We start from the raw sequence: 18,304 nt of genomic DNA on the forward strand, positions 1-18,304 counted from the left end.
TCAAATTATTGTCGAAATCGCACAGTCTGTAGCAGGCATAACAACATTCAACAGAGGACTAATACTTTGGTAACTCTTTGGTGTCTGAACCAAGTAATCAAGTAAGTAAATAAATAGACAGTGTTGGGTGCATTATAAGTCTAAGATATTTATGTTTTAGTCTGTTTTAGTTTCATTGGTTCTGTACTTTTCCTGTGTCCTGCTATTTGTATGTTTACCCATTTTTCTAGTTTGTGCCCGTTAGTTCACCTGTTGTTTATTGAGTTTCCTTGTTTACCCATGTGTATAATACCGTGAGGTCTGTTCATTGTCCTGTGTCGTCTTTAGCTAAGTGGTTGTGTGTTTTCTCCCCGTGATATTCTCCTGTGTATTCCTGTTTTTTGGATTATTTTATTAAAGACTGTTTGTGTTATCTGATCATCGTGCAAATTTATTACAGCCACAGTTTATCGTGACAATAAGTAACGTGTATAATACATAATCAGATGACATTTTTGATGTAAGAAGTAACACATTACTTTATACTAAATGCACACATTGATCTTTGGGTTACTAAGTATTTTAAATGAAAGTTTTCTTTTTTTTTTCCTCCATAACGTAGTCACTTAGACATGCATACTCACACATATTTTTGAGGCACACTAATAATGATAATGCATATTCATAATTAAAGAGTAATCAAAACACACAGCAAACAACATTTTATGCATGTAATCATATGGAATGTTAGTATTACAACGAACTGGTACAATTATTTACCCAAAATGACATTTTATCATGATTTACTCACTCTAATGTTCCAAATCTGTTTTGATGTCTTTCTACTGTAGAACACAAAGTAGATTAGAAGCAGGAAGACAGTTGTTTCGGTAGAAATAAACAAGCTGATGTGAGGAAGATCATGTGCTCGCACGTAAATATGCAGAACGCTGGACACTGACTCAGGCAGTTACTCTAAATATCTAATAAGCGAGGTAACTCCTCAGAGGAAGCGTAGAGAGAACTGCAAAACAAAGTCTAAGTGGAGTCCTCCTGGGACTGCTTCACTGAAGATAATTAAAAAGAAAACTGTTGCTGCTCCTGTTCTTATTGTATGTTCGTTCCCTCTCTTCATGAGGCCTGTTGCACAACGCATTAAGAAAAAACAAACCTCATAAAACGTTTATCTTCTCCAAAAAACATGTTTGACATTCCCAAACTTGGTTAAAGTCAGAATGCAGGCAAACGTGGCCCAAATTTAATTTCTTTTTGCTCATAATGTGACTCAGATGTTTATTTTCATTTCATTTATTTTCACACTTCCATGTGGCTCTAGAATAGATCAGATACAGGTCCAATGCTTTGAAATGTGACCTCAGTCTAAACATTTATATGGGAATTCATCTCAATATTGTATGCAGGTTTTCGCTGCTGGTTCCTTCACAAATTTTCTATGGGTTTCTATGGTTTTTTTTTTTTTTTTTTTTTTTTTTTTAAATAAAGCCAGTGATAAATATAACTTGGACTATAACATATAAGACTATCATTTGCCATTTTCTTCTACAATGTACTTTGTAAATTACACACACCCATTGGGAAAAATGATAATTTTGAAGCAGTTATGTTAAGTTTTGAAAATGTATGTTTTTAAGATAAGTTATGTTTAAAAAAAAAAAAAAAAAAAAAAACGCGTCTCTACACCTTCTTTTTGACCTTTGTGTTTTTAAAAAGCAAATACACGTTCTGTGGGAACTGGCCCTTACAAAAATAACAGGTACAAATAACTTCTTACAAAATAAAATTACTCTACAAAGTTAATCATTGTACACAGGTGTGATGTGGGCCATTCAAATGCATGTGTGTGAAAAGATCCTTGTCCTGTGAGAGCCATCATCAGTGTAAGAGAGTCCATCAAGCACTCAACAACTAGATAGTTTCTGCTCATTGTACAGATTAACTGAACCCACCCACTGTGTGATTCTGGAACACAGAAAGACAACTAGAAATAAATACTAAAGGAAGAGGAGTGAAGAAGTTACAGCAGAGGTCAGAGGAGTAAACCAAGCATGAGACAAGCCATGATGTGCTCTGCGAGTGAGAACATGCCATTCCTTTCTAGGGACTATGGGAGATTCCTGCCAGAGCTTACATTCATGAAGTGGCTGGGAAGATTAAGAAATGTACAAAATACAATACAGTGTTAAAAATGACACATTTCATTGATCAAAAATGACAGTAAAGACTTTGTAATCTTGTTACAAAAGATTTATGGTTTAAGTAAATGATGTACAACAAAACGTCTCGGTTACGGATGTAACCCTCGTTCCCTTTCCTTGTCACTGTGAGTTCCGTCGGACGACGACGAATGGGGTTTCGCTTTGAAAGCCTATCGATTTTGAGTATACAAAACGAGCAAATGGCAAAGAATATGCCGTGGGTCAGCGGAATTTGCATAGCGTTTTATTAGAAAGAGTTCCTGCCACTTTCCTGTACTGCGGGAACGCCTGAGTTCAGTCTCGGCTCTTCAGCACGAAACATATGTGCATGTTGCCGGCATCCTCCTTTATAACCACGAGGTAAGGCGGAGATACGCTATGCAAATTTCGCAGACCCATGGCATTTTCTTTGCCATTGGCTCCTTTTGTATACTCAAAATCGATAGGCTTTCTAAGTGAAACTCCATTCGTCATTGTCCGACGGAACTCGGAGTGACAACGAAAGGGAACAAGCTAAATTATCTGCCACTGGGGTAACACAAAGAATCTTGTGTGCAAGATTAATAATCTTGAATTAAGATTATGTTTTTACCCCACTGGCAGATCATCTTGTTTAAGCAAAAAACTTACTTAGGCTAATTTAATTCTAATTTTGATAGATTTTCCCCCAGAAAACAAGACATACTATCTTATGCCAGAAGACAAAAACACTAGGCAACAACCTGGCATATTAGAAAGAGTTCTTAAGGATCACGTGACACTGAAGACTGGAGTTATGACGCTAAAAAATCCATTTGCCATCAAAAGAAAAAAATATTTTAAATAGTAATTCCATGATATCACCGTTTTTCTTAATTCTGATGAAATAAACATAGCCTTGCGGAGCAAATTATACTTCTTTTAAAAACATAAAAATATTACTATTTATAATTTTATATATATAATATTGAGAAGAGAAGAGAAGAGAAGAGAAGTGTAAGATTGTGGGCCCACCTGTGTGAGGAGATAATTATCTTGAGTGGCTTGCATTAATTTGGCCTGATGGGGAGGTTTGAGTGACAGGTCTGACATTTGAACAAGGATTTTTTTCTCCCAAAGAATAAATAGCACACGATTGGACAAACTAGCCTGACTGTTTCCATCAAACGGCCAGACCACTCACCATTCAGCCTATCCGCGCTCATTAGACAGGATGAGTTTGTAAATTTACATGCAGATGATCACAGAGGAAAGAGGCTCTGGCTACCCATGATTAAAGAAGCATAATGGAAGTGGTTAATGCTGCTGCCGTACTTGTATGATGACATTTAATTAGTTACTAATTAACTGTCATCATACAAACAGAACCAATGATGCATGTCTGCTCATAAGATACAGCAATGTCTGAGGTGACGTGTTCTAGACGGTGAAACATGTTCACCCGCAATGCGGACATGCTATTCGAGACACGTCCTCACTTGTTTATAGAACTTCAGTGACACGGAGAGAGAAGGTATAATCACCACAGCATTGTCGATTCCAATCTGCTGAGACTGAGTCGCAGTGAAAAAATGACTGGGAAAAATTAATGACACAGTCTAATTAAGATCCTCTGAACCCGCTCTGTGCCCCATCGCAGGAGACAACATCCACAGGAAAGTGACGTGCTGCTCTCTCTCACAACGCTGACATTTCAGCATCATGGCTGAGACAGAACGATCAATTCATATAGGAGCTCACGCGGACACATACCGCCTGGAAGTTCTGATATGATGGATGACACAAGACTTATCACTGAATCAGTGCAGGTTAAGGTCATTTTCCATACCAGCATAGCAAAAAAATAAGTACATAAATAAACCATATAACCATATTGCACTGCATTGTGGGATAAGAGTGTAAATAGTTTAATTGACCTTTATGATGATTAGTTTTTCTTTTGGCTGGAATCTTGGAGCTCTTTTTACTTTTTCATTTTTCCCCCATCCAGTGTTATAGACCACAGTTATACAGTGTTATACAGAGAGAGAAAAAAATCGCTGCAATAATGTATACTCTACATGTGGAAGGGTTAATCTGGGTTTGCTTCTGATTTGGGTGGGTTTGTCACATTTAGTTTCTCTGGTTTTTCATTGTTTAATTAATTTGTGCACCTGTTATTTATTTTGTTGATTGGTTTGATCTGTGTATTTGAAGAGTTCAGATGCAAAAGCCTCTAAGTGCCATTTGAAATTTTCTTCTAGAATGATCATTTTTATCAAGCTTGTATATTTAAGTTCAGTAATTTCACTTAAATGGCAATGAAGATTACCTATTAATTGTTATTTAAGTGAAATTACTGAACTTAAATATACAAGTTTGATAAAAATCATCATTAAAGAAGAAAATTTCAAATGGCATTTAGAGGCTTTTGCATCTGAACTCTTCATTTAATCCCTGTGTTTCTTTCATCACGTTTTAAAATTGCTGTTCCATTATTACCCCTTAATAAATTTTGACTTTTTTTTCATTTGAGGATTCACTAAATATTCTATGCATCAACACAACGAGAGCTCTCATTTTTGCTCTCTCCATCTTGTAGACAAATCAACTAAATGACAAGAATTACATAATAATACTAATATTACCACCAAAAAGCGACTTTACTCCCTTTAGATACCATGATATTACCACTCATGGTATCTAAAGGGCGTGCTGCCATACAGGCACTGCTGAACATAAAATCCACATTAAAGGTCTGAGATGTTACCTTTGAAACTGAACTCATAATTTATTCATCACATCTCTTTTTTAAATGACTCCCTGCCCTCGTACCCATTTGTAATTATGCTTATAGTAACTGTCCCCTCCAAAAAAGGAAGAGTAGATATTATTATTGCTATGTTGATGAAATGGCATCCACATGCAGGCAAAACTGCACAAAGCAACAGAAACCGACAGTCTACATAGAAATGTCCAAACAAGGCATCGGTTCTGTGTGTCATACAAACAGCTCCTCACGTAAAGGGCACAGCAGATTCAATTGATTACAATACAGTTTGGCGTTAAAATGTTGCTAAAGTAACATAGTGATATGCACACAAATCTCAGGTAAAATAATTAGTCTTTTACTACACTGAACTTTTTCTATAGTTAATTTTCCATACTGAATGAAATGTATTCATTAATAATCCTTATTTATCCCACATTGTCCACAAACTGAGATTGTTACAATGCATGATAGTATTATTACATGTTTAGGACAGCCTGTAATTCATAGAGAATACATGAATGGATTAAAAATATACATATACCTTGAATGCAATTTAAGTCACCATACTGTATGTTGGAACAGAACATAGCCACACATTTTTAACTCTCCCTTCAACTTTTTAAAAGAGACTCACAGATCAGACAGACATTTAATTATATTTCAGAACCAGAAATCTAGGATATCCACCTGGAATGTTATAGCTTTAAGACTTTAATGCATAGCGAGACTTTAATGTGTTGCCCACAGGTGCGAATGCTGGCTGGTGTCTAAACTCAGCTGTTGCCATTTTTCTCTCTGAGACATACTGCACTATCCCTCCCTGTGCCCTTAAAACCCACAGTCATTGACCTCATGTTGCCAGCTTCACCCCCAATTAATTAGGTTTTTAATTGGTGACCTTTAAGAATCCAGCAACTGTGTAGAGAGAGAGAGACACTTCATCTCTGGCCTTGCGCACCAGCAGCACAGAGTAGAAGTCTCAAATGTATCCCTCACTGCACTTTAATCTGCCTTTCAAAGAGGTGCTGTCTTCCTCTCATTAAACTCTGTGGAATTAGGCTTGCTGTGTCCTGTCCAAGTGGATGTGCAACTCTATTTGATCTTTAGAAATACTGCCATGTACTACAAACCAGCTGTGCAAATGAGAAATTGCTAAACTGCTAGCACATAACAGTAATCTGCCAAGAGCCATACAACAGCAGTACTGCTGAAAAATCACTAGACACCAAACATTTAAAAAATCGTCGGCAAGCGATATGATTGCTGTGCACCCGTTGTGTCATTTGAAACTGAAATCGAAACATAAAACGAGACATGATGAAGAAATCATCATAATGAAATGCAACTAACCATGTAATAGTGTAGCAGAGCGAAATAAACAGAGTATCAACTAATAAAAGGAAACTGCTTTCACTTTCATTTTCTGCTGACATCAAAGGCTGTGTGTGTGCCCAAACAAACTTTATGGTATTTTGCTGCAATTCATATGTCACTTGGTACTGGTAGAAGCAAAATTAGGCATCACCATCACCATCAACTCAAGTCACAAAATCAGCTCAAATGACGCTGAATAGGAGTTAATTTATAACAAAGATAAACTGAGTGTATAAACCAATCAAAATCCAAAACATTTATACTCCAAATAATAAATATCTAGAATAAAACAAAATGCTGTTATTTGAACCCAAATGCTGTGTTCAGTCTGTTGGGTCATTTTATTGAGTTATTTTTTTATTGTTTTTACTCAGGTACTGGGTAGTTTTTGTGTAACTCATGCTCCCTCACACACACACACACACACACGCACGCACGCACACACACACACACACACACACACACACACACACACACACACACACACACACACACACACACACACACACACACACACACACACACACACACACACACACACACACACGGGTCAGTGCAACACAATGTTGGGCAGTCTGTGCAAAACCGGTTAAAACTGCATATATTTGTCAACAGTGATTTTGTGTTCTGAGAGAAAACTTCCAGAGGATAATCTTCCTGAATGAAATTCAATTGTTTTTAATAGGGGATTATCACACTTCCGGGTTTCATGGGCGGGATTTGTCAACTTTGTGCATGTCCACTTCCGACGCAGTTCAACAATGCCTTAGACGAAGGCTATATATGTCACTGCTCTGTTCCACTTTGTAAATCTAACCAACAACGCCAACCCTACATAAGTTTTCATGGATTCCCGACTGAATTGAGTATAAGGAAGAAGGGGATTAAAACTCTAAAATAAAACAAGGTAGCACGATTTTTTGCAGCCAGCACTTTAGTGAATCAGACTAATTTACCAGGGATGCCTTATAAATAAACTTAGGTTAGTCCGTCATCAGTTCGCCAGCGAGATCGGTGATTCAACGGAAGTGGCAGTGCACAAAGATCACTGAATCCGGAAGTCCAACGTATCAGCGTGATAATCCCCTATTGCTTAATCAAATTATCACATTTGAAACGTCTGTATAGTCTCACATTAGGCCTATACATTTTTTCTTTAAAAGATGTACTTTGCAGCAAATATCTGTTTGGAATGCTAGCCTTCAAACCCAGATAACACAGTCTCATCCCAAATCGTCATATAACTGACGTTTTGGGACGTATTTTGACCATACGTCAATATCCGCCTTTTTAGGGCCCCCTTAAACGTCGGTAGATGGCGATCCCGGGCCGTCATACAACTGACGCTTTACCTTTAACGTCAGTTAGGTGACGGGTTAGGTTTAGGGTTAAGTTTAGGTATGGGGTAGAGTTAGGATCCCATAACCTCATCTACCGACGTTTAAGGGGGCCCTAAAAAGGCGAATATTGACGTATGGTCAAAAGACGTCCCAAAACGTCAGTTATATGACGATTTGGGATGAGACCGGGTTGACCCAGAATATACCCTCCAGGGGTGAGACACAATGTGGCATCCTTGTCATATATAACAAAGTTGCTGAGCACATGCAGTGAATACAGCTCCATTGACTACTATGGTAGGTATCTATTGATCTAGATAGTCATTTAATGAACTGGAACAGAGACAAGGCCATATCATAGTCACTCTATAGTGATTATAAAATCATAAAATAATATCAATAGGTTCTTTGACCCAGTACAATATTTACCCAACACTGGGTTGCCAAATGACCCAACATTTTTTAAGGTGAGTGATCTGTGTTTTATTTTATACATGCACTCTAAAAATGCTGGGTTATTTTAACCCAATTTTGGGTCAAATATGGACAAACCCAGCTGTTGGGTTAAATCTATAAATTGCAACAATTAGGTTTGTCCATATTTGACCCAAAATTGGGTTAAAACAACCCACCATTTTTTAGAGTGCAGACATTTTTGTTCACCATTGTACGATAAACATTTTCAGTGCTGAGCTGCCGCTTTATATCCAACTCAAAATCGTAAAGCAAAACCAGTTGAGAAGCGTTGAACAAAAACATAAATTGGCATCTCACCTGGGGGAGATATCACAGCCCTGCTGCATGAAAGCTCCTAATGAGAACCAGAGACTGTTGAAGATGCCAAACTCATTGCTCTGCTCCTGACTCTGCTGGTTCTGGTTCTGTTGGCCCTGACCCGGTTGGGCGGATGACGAGGAGGGCTGGTTAGGGTTCTGTTCAGCTCCGTCGTCATAGTCCTCTGCGTGCCACTCGTAGGGACTGAAGCGGCTGACTAGGAAAAGCACCACGCTCACTCCGATGTAGGCAAACACAATACACATCCAGATCTCATAGGCCAGAGGGTCCAGGAAAGAGAACACACCAGGCTTGGACTTGGTGGGCTTTTTGATCATGATGGAAATGCCGAGGCTCATGAAAGGCTTGGAGAAATCGATGACTTCCTCCCTGACAAGGGTTATGGTCAGTGGGGCCACAGCTACGTCAGCTTTCTGTAGAGGAATATATGATGTTATTGTAATAAATACCAAAGTATTGTTATATAGTTAATTAAATTACACATGAACCAGTAGAACCAGTAGAAAAAGTCAATCTAGGACAAAGTAAATGAAGAACGGATCTGCTCTAATCTATCCTCCATCTACAGTAAATGCCTTTCTAGGATGATTTTTTTTCTCTCATTCCATGTTATTATGCTTGAGGTAAAAATCTGAAGCCTGTTGGTCAATTGCTAAACCTTTTCTCATGAGGTCTGGTTTTCACAGTATACTAATGATTAGATTTTCAATAGCAGAATTCTGATTAAAATGATTGAGATTTTAAAACAGCATTTTTTTATCAGTAGCATTACTGGTAAAAAAAGCTATTGTGTTATTTGGCATTCATCCTACACTCTGATATTCGGGTCTGGATTTATGTAGAGAGAAAATAAGATGTAGCACTTACACCATAGACAAGTTCCCCCACCATTCCATTCCACATCATGGTCTCAGCATCTCTGGCTCCATATTTCCCATCAGCCACTATCTTGAGTATGTAGTGGTAACCCACATGTTTGGCTATCTCTGCTGCCAGTTCCACACAGTAACCTTCATATTTATCATTTCCTGTAAACTGCTCGTGGTTCTTCTTCAGCATGACATATGGTGATTCCTAGTCAGGACACACAAGTAGACGGACATATACAGTGAACAACAAATATTTACATTATTTTCGTGTAATTGATCTGATATTTCTTTAACCATTCAAGACTAAAAGAATATGTGGTTAACTATGTTTCCTACTTTGTTTTCAATGAAAACCGTTTGGTATACAAATGGATGTTTTAATATTTGACATAATATTTTTTACTTTTGTAATATAATATTAATATCGCTACATTTAAAAACAAACAAACAAACATATTTTACAGTATTTAAGATAGACAAGGCAAATAAGATAAAAAAGAGAAGTCTATTAACCGAAGGCACAATGCGATACAAAGAGAACTTCTAATGTAGACAGCTCCATTGATTTTTGCAAGATGTAAACAACACTGGTCCAGAAGCACTTCCTGTTTCAGTTTTTTTAACACTACATAAAAGCTGGGATAAAATACAACCAACAGAACATATACAACTGAATCAAAAAGTTAAACAAACATCTTTAAGATGTTTTCTTACATGTGAAATAAAGAAAACAGTTACAAACTGAAACAGGAAGTGTTTCTGGACCAGTGTTGTTTACATCTTGCAAAATGGTCTATAGTCTAACTACTGTGGCCGAGAGAGCTCAACATGTTGCAACTGAAGAAAACGCATGTACATAGAAAAACACCCACACATTAAGAAAAGATCTTCATCAGTTTCACAACACGTGTGCTCCAAATACTCACAACACAACCAAATACAGAAACACGCTGCAAATAGCACAGACCACAACGGAAGTGACGAACACATCTGGGACGTGCTTATTGCTCGTGAGCATCCCTATGCCCTACTCCCTTCAAAGGGCAGAGCCCTTGAAGTGTGGACTTTGGAGTGAGGCAAAGTGAGCCAAAGACTTTGGAGTGGTGCCTTGGACCCTGCATTACCTAACATTTCTTATGAAACTTATTTAAACATACCATGACAAAATTTGAACAATGTAACTGATGTATTGATTAATATATTACCCTCGTGGTCTTCTTCTCTATCTTTATTTTTTTTTTTTTTTTTTCAGCTAACTGAAAGCTTCTTTTTTCATGTGTATTCTGATGACATTGAACATATTGTTAATATATGTTGTATATTGTATACAAAGTTATATGTCATAAACATGTCATCTCTGTTGTTCCGTCGTGGTCTGTGCTATTTGCAGTGCGTTTCTGTGTACTTGGTTGTGTTGTGAGTATTTGGAGCACACGTGTTGTTGTAAAACTGATGAAGATGTTTTCTTAATTTGCGGGTGTTTTTTATATTTGCATGTGTTTTCTTCAGAGCTCTCTCAGCCACTGTATCTGACTCAATAGACAGGCTGTAATCATTATGGAAACCATATATTAAGACATTGAGAGCTGGGTTAAGAATTAGTTGACAAAGCAGATAAGAAATAGTGGTTACTTAGAACATGGTGAACTTGACAGATTTATTGTCTTGAGTATCAGGGACAGACCTGGCTGTCACTTGTGTAGAAAGTGAGGTGTAGGGTGATTCTATTTGTGGAAGTTCAGTTATATGAGTTAGCAGTTCAATTGTGATATTTCAGAAAGATTGGAAATCCGGAGGAGATTACAACAAAGGCCACCTGAGGCCCTGCTGACAGCTCACTCAGTAACAGGACTTTTCCAAGGAGCTCACAATGAACAAATAACATGAGAGCGTATAGATGAGGGAAAGAAAACTAGAGTGTGGTGACAAAGAATAGAAAAGAAATTCTTGCTGATCAGCATAGGTTTGACACTGAAAGCAAACACAGCCAAAGCAAATAGAGATTTATAATTTTTTGCTAAACAGCTTTTCCAGAAACAAACCTCAAAATACTAAATGCCTGATAACTGTGTCATATCTGCAAATAACATTTGGACACAGCTGTGCTGCAATGCATCTTAGAAACAGACCGGAACAGTGGCGCCATATTACTTACTAATGTAGACCTCCGAAATGGCCTACAGTATTGCCGTCTTTCAGAGAAACAGATCATTCTTTAGAGCACCGTGGTGATGCCACTATTTCCAGCCTCTTTGATAAACAGTCTCTGTAGGACAAACAACATAGCTCAGACTATTTCCTGCAATCCGTCCTACACCCTTGTGAGTGCTTAGTAGTACCTAATATACACGCTGATCCATTCCTGTTCCCCCCCTCATAACCTATTCTCCCCACATCCTTCCATTAGGAGGCTGGTCCACTCACTCTGCCCTTTTTTTCTGGCTTGGAAAGAGACGGGTAGTCCACATATGAAAGGTTAATAAATGCCCTCTGAAGCCTAACTTGCGACAGAATCGCTAAAAAGCAGGCTAAGCCAAAGATAACCTCAAAGAAAAGGAAAATTAATCTTTTGTCCACTGCTGGCAATTCAATCCACGGTTCCCCTTTAAGAATGAGATGAAAACACAGTGGCTGGAGGAGCAATAATGTCTCATTTACAGACAGAGCACAAAAGAGCCTTCTTGCTTTTATCTGCACAGAACAGCATTGCCGTCATCATACTGAGGGATAAAAACATGGAGGAGATGCATCAGCCATTCTAAGAAATAAAAAAAAAATGGAGAAGAACAATCATGAGATGGTGGGCTCTGTCCGAATTCCTGTATTTTTATTTGACCCTGGGGCCAAATGTTGGGGAAGATTAGAAAGATTCTAAGGGCCCTGGACCACTCTTCGACAGAACAATTTGATTCACTGATTTATAAGTACTTTTTAAAATTCTATTTATTGCTATGATGGCAAAGCTGAATTTTTTGTGTCACATGATCCTTCAGAAATACTTTGCTGATTCGGTGCTCAAAAAACATATTTGATTTATGTAACATAAATGTTGTTACTGCCACTTTTGATCAGTTTAATGCATTCTTGCTGAATTAATGCAATTGTATGGGCTGATGCCCAGGGGCCTACACTGTGGAGGGGCATGCTGGCTGCATGGAAATAATACTTTTTTTTTCATAATTATTTTTATATATGGGAGATTACAGAAGTGAATAATACATTCTTTATGACCAAACTCACATCCGTAAATTTTCAGAAATTACAACCGCATTTTCACCAAAGCCCTGCTTTGTGAATGGAACCGGACTGTTTTCTAAATAAAAAACAAAATAACTATTTCAAGTGATGTTCACTAAAAATTGGATTGGAAGAAAAGTTTATGCCAGTTGAATATATACATATAGAGCACAAATTGAAATGTTTATATTGACTAATGGCCTTGTGACATTTGTATCAAGGGTTGTCCAGGGGCCTCTGGTTATTTGAAGGTGCCAGTGTTGCTAAATAAAAGTATTCATTTGTTTTAAAAAAAAAAAAAAAATCTTACTGACCTCAACTATTTGAACAGTAGTAGATTAAAGTGTTTTAAAACCAGCACAAGTTCCAACCAGTAAATCACAGAAATGATTTGAAGACATACCAGAATAGTGGTAACAATATATGTGCGGTTCTGAAGTCCGTAAGTCTCATTAATGCCTGGAATGTAGGCCGCCGTGCTCACAAATTTCTCATCCTCATTCCAGTAACCCACCTGAGGAAAGATCAAATCAGGGACAGGAACTTAAGCATCATCAGAAACCTTTCTGAGATTTCCCACAGGAGACACTACATCAAATACAGTGCTCATTTAGTTAGGCCAGAGTGGATTGCTGAAACAATAACCATACAGGAGTCAGTGAATGTTTTGTTTAAACTATAAATGAAGAAATCCATCTGAGAAGTGTGAAACAGTCTGTCACATCGAGAGGCTTCCCAATCCTTTTCCTGATATTTAAGTACTTACTTTTTTCGGTCCCGTCGGCCTGAGCTCCATCACACTGACAGTGTAGTTTGTCCTTCGTCCCTTCTCGTTAAACTGAATGTGTCCCGTTAAGCCTTCAATCCGAACCTGAGTAAAAAAACACAGAGAATATGTCTTTCTTTCTTTCTTTCTTTCTTTCTTTCTTTCTTTCTTTCTTTCTTTCTTTCTTTCTTTCTTTCTTTCTTTCTTTCTTTCTTTCTTTCTTTCTTTCTTTCTCTCTCTCTCTCTCTCTCTCTCTCTCTCTCTCTCTCTCTCTCTCTCTCTCTCTCTCTCTCTCTCTCTTTCTTTCTTTCTTTCTCTCTCTCTCCCTCCCTCCCTCCCTCCCTCCCTCCCTCATCCCCAGGGTGTACATCTCTCACAGCGCCTCTTCTGTGTGTACAGTACAGAATGTCTCCCAGGCTGAATGATGGAGTTAATTGACCGAGTTGAACATCAATCTCCCTGGTCTCCCAGCAGATGGACCAAATTGCCTCAGTCCAGCACACATCAGACTCTTTGCAGACATAGCCTGCCTCTGCAAGAAGAATGCTACACACTGAGTTTACTATATTGCTTAGACCTCCTCACACTTATAATTACAGTAAGTTAAGTGAAATGGAGAAACGAATGATACGGCTAGAAGAAAATACCAATTTGTGTATGGCTTCTCAAAGAGAGGGCATTTCTAAACAAGATTTCAAATAAGTCTCATTTGGTTTTTTGGAACAAATTCTGCTAAACCTCGCCTGCCAAATTTTATGCTCTGCGCTTAAATATTCATACGCTGCCTAAAGCGAAGAGACAAACATCTGCCTAAGGGTAACACAACAAAGCCAGGTGTTCTTTCCCTCTCTTCGTAAATATAACTTGTCATGTGCTGTTAGGACCAGCATAAATGTTTATCGCCAACAGGCGTTATTATCCGCAGTGTCACATTTGATTGCGATGGTCTCTTCGGTGAATCAATGTGAACTTTATGAGACAAAATAAAGATGTAATTTGCTTATTGGGGTTTTATTTTGTCCACTCAGAATAGATTAGAATCAGTGTCAGTCTTGCAGATTGAACGTTTATGTTTATGAACGATGTGTTCATTTAAAAATATGTCTGCGTGTGCAGTCCCAACAGGGCAAGATACCTGCTGAAGTGCTCTCTGAATATCAATGCCCTGGCCCCAAGGTGCTGGTGGGTTGGCCAGACACTCTCCCGCGTTTCCACGTCGAGATATATCTATCCTCTGCCTGCGGAGGTTCTGGAAGGCTGTGGACATGACTTTGACCCCATCGTATGTGAGAGCTCCAGTGTACTGCATAAAGAAGTACATTTAATGTATTTAGTTTTATTTAATGTACATACACATAATATATAATGCATATATATAAACCTAATTACATGGAGGTTTTTGTACTTCTTATGTATCAGGTTTGAATTTGTTCTTTACATGGAGAAATGTACCTTCAGTCCTCGCTTGGGAACTTTGGCATCTTTGTTTTCAAAGTCCAACCACTGCTGCACTGTCCTACTAATATTAGGGTTTGCGTAGTTCACCAGCTGGAAGCCTGTTACATTCGCCTCACCCTTCTTAAACTCTGTCAGGTCGACGTCCAGAAATCCCTACAGGAGAATCGAGAACATGTTAGCATGACATACTGTGATTTCAATTACAGTAGAGCACACAGAAGGTTTCCAAAGTCAATAAGAAGATAACAATCCAATTTCAATCAAATGCCAATCATTAAATGCAAGTAATTGACTCAATTGAAAAGGGAAACCAATCTGAGACGAATCCATTGCGATTGTTTAAAAAAAAAATCCAACTTAAGACCTCCACAAGAAATGGAGGTTGAATTCGCAGCAGAGGGAGTCATTTCCACAATAAGTGTAGCGAGAGAGCATAAGGCCGGGCCTGTGGAGTCCTGTCAGATGTAATTCAGGGTTTAAAATTATAATGGAAAGAATGGTTGGGTCAATCACTTAATGAAAAAGGCTAATCCCTCTCATCCACTGAGGCTGGTTATCCAAGAAAGCTCGGTTGTTATCCGATGTGGTGCTGGAAAATGCAGGAGCTGTGAATACGAATTTGAAGTAAAAAAAAAAAGTGACACATCAAGACAGTTTTCTGGAGGTTTGTCTTTAATCCCAATGGCTCTATTCAGTAGTTCAAAGACTTTTCTCACAATCGTATCAGCTAAGGCAAGCTGCCCCAGAGCAGCCCACACACTCTGCGTACCAGAGATCATACCGAACTAAATCTAACCTGAACTATTACAAGGAATGTTTCATTTCATGAAGTTGACTATTTACTCATATAAGCTCAAATATAAATGTTTGTGTACTAAAAATCAGTTTGTGTTCAGCTCAAAAACAAAATACGTTGGTGCAGTCTCACACTAAGTTTTGAGTGTAATAGTCTTTGTCAGGCTGTAAGTGTGTTGATCTTTGATATTTTATCCCTTAACACACTTGGTCCCCCAGGAGCAGTAACATGTCCCTGTGTACCCTGGGAACATCTGCTTCGTACGTTTCTAACATGACCTCACGCTTGTGTCTTACCTCAAATACCCTCTCACACACATATAGGCCTACTGGTCAGAATCATAAGACTGAATAGTATACTTGGCAGACCGTGCAATGTGTTTTTTTTTTTTTTTTTATGTCAGACTATATGATATGCAGCAAATCTTTTGGACATGTGTTACATTTGACAGTGTCGACAAGGAAATGAAACATATCACGTTCTGACATCCTTACTGACAGGAAAAAAAAAAAAATGAAATGGCTCCGCAGGGAAGTCCCATATGCCAATGTTGGCCCATATTGCTTGCCCACTAATTGAAATATGCAGAAGGAGAGGCTGTCAACCTAAAAATTATGGTGACACCCCTCAAAAGGATCCCTCGCTATAAAATATATTTAGCAAAAATATTATTGTAACTATAAACTAATGTTAAAAAGTAAAAAGTTATTTAGCAGAAATTAATACTTATATTCAACATGAATGTATCCTATTTATCAACGGCTTCATAAAAAAAAATGATTTCACATTAAATAATAAGAAGAAATGTTTCTTGAGAAATGTTACTTTGAATACTGGAGTAATGGTTGCTGAAAATTCATCTTTGCCATCACAGGTATAAATTACATTAAAAAAATTATTTTAAATTGAAATAATATTTTACAGCCTATTATCATTGTTACTGAATTTTTGAACCAAACTTTGTTTGTAAAAACATCAAAAAATCTTACTAACCCCAAGCTTTTGAATGCTAGTGTGTGTTTTCATGCACAAATAAAGACCCATTTATAAAAAATAAAATAAAAAAAAACTCCCTACTGGAACCTACCATTCCACAGGGACAACCCAAAGTATCCTGTAACATCAAATCAATTCTTGGAGGGAAGTGCTATCACACGGCTGGCCTCAGGGCTGAAGCGTCACACAACCTCGTTTCACAGCCTCACCAATCTCTGTGGTATGAGTGAACAAGGCACTCAGAGATACACAGGGTGCCTGCATCACTGCACATACCGTATATTTTGCCATGCTGTTACTGAGCGCACAACTGATACGCATTTCATTACAAACTCTCAAGTATGAAACATGGCACATTCTTCCCTCAATCAGCATGACTACAGTCTTGGAAGGCAATCAAGAGCTCATTCACCAAGCAAATTTATAATAAATTAAAGGAGAAAACAAATCAAGCAGTTTGCAGAATGAAACTTTCACTGATTTCAAAAAGAGCAAAACTCTCATTGAGACACTTCTGATCAGTATCATTTCAGAAAGATAAATGTTTCAAAAAAAAAAAAAATCTTTGGCAGGTTATACATTTTTAATCATTGACTACTTTAACTTTTGAACCATTAGCTCATAGGTTCAAGAGTAGCACAATACTCGCAAGAACTACAATGAAGCAGTGTTGTTATTGTTGTTAGTGTTGTTATAGTGTTGCTAGAACTAAAACATTTAAAAATTAGGGTTGTCTCCCATTTTTGGTAACTAATGAATACGATTTTTAAATGTTTGATAAATAAATGAAATAAGATTAAGTTGAAATTAAAGTTTAAATGCAAGTTGAATTAAGTTGAATGATTTAACAGGAGTTAGAAGGCCTAATATTAATAGTTATGTTCGCCTTGAATTGAATCTGCCTGGTTAGGCACACCACGCAAGGGACTCAATGAGTCTATAACCAATCGAGAGATGGAGGAGAAATGAGGCCAGGAGTCATTACTGATTACAACTGCAAGTTGCTTTCTGAAGCACTGCCACTGCTCTCTCGTGATTGGCCTCATCTTTCTTTTTTCTTTTCTTTTTTTTTTTTTTTTTTGTTCAGCAGGACGTCTTTTGGCATTCCTTCTCATGTCAACTATCTGCTCTCATAGCAACAGTGACATCCTGTTTCCTGGAACAGGGCACCAATGATGATATCCTTCAGTTGTATGTGACTGATATAATTGATTTCAGGGTTTTGACAGATTTTGTTCTTTTTTGCCAGTCTTGTTCTCTTGGCTCAGCGTAATTATTCTCAATTTCAGGCGTAGGCGGTCCTCCCACTCTAGAACCACAGAGAGGGTTTTTGCCCATCTGATCCTACAAAAACTCACTGTACACCAAGTGAATGATCTAAGGAATGCAAGATTTTGAGTAAAGACACCTTTATAATCATTACAAGTTCTTAAATCACATCAGTCAAGCACAAGACTCGAGAATTGCAGCCAAAATCTGAGATATGGTGGATGTGTCTCCTTAGCATGCAGTACGAAAACCTGCACAGTCTCTGTCTGTGTTACACCATTAGGATATTTCCACAACACTACAAAAAACATCTTGGTAACGGATGTAACCTTCGTTCCTTGAGTAGGAAACGGAGACGTTTCTGTCAGATGATGACGAATGGGGGTTTCGCTTAGAAAGCCTATCAACTTAGAGAATATACATAAGACCCGGAGGGATGCATATGAAGAACACTGGGACGTCCAGCCGCAGGTGGAAT

General features: G+C 37.9%; 1 protein-coding gene across 2 annotated transcripts in view; it reads right to left on the bottom strand.

Annotated features, from left to right (window-relative positions):
- gria1a (glutamate receptor, ionotropic, AMPA 1a) overlaps nt 1–18,304 on the bottom strand; it is a 75,417-nt gene that overhangs the window by 24,565 nt on the left and 32,548 nt on the right. For both annotated transcript variants that reach the window (XM_039664584.2, XM_039664582.2), the window contains exons 6-11: nt 14,760–14,918; nt 14,443–14,610; nt 13,308–13,412; nt 12,945–13,055; nt 9,303–9,509; nt 8,415–8,848 (exon numbers count right to left, since the gene is read on the bottom strand). In XM_039664584.2, the coding sequence (XP_039520518.1) occupies nt 8,415–8,848; nt 9,303–9,509; nt 12,945–13,055; nt 13,308–13,412; nt 14,443–14,610; nt 14,760–14,918 (1,184 nt within the window). The remainder of the gene's footprint in view (nt 1–8,414; nt 8,849–9,302; nt 9,510–12,944; nt 13,056–13,307; nt 13,413–14,442; nt 14,611–14,759; nt 14,919–18,304) is intronic.

This window comes from Pimephales promelas, chromosome 9 (genome assembly GCF_988280905.1).
Source record: "Pimephales promelas chromosome 9, fPimPro1.hap1.1, whole genome shotgun sequence".
Lineage (NCBI taxonomy): Eukaryota > Metazoa > Chordata > Actinopteri > Cypriniformes > Leuciscidae > Pimephales > Pimephales promelas.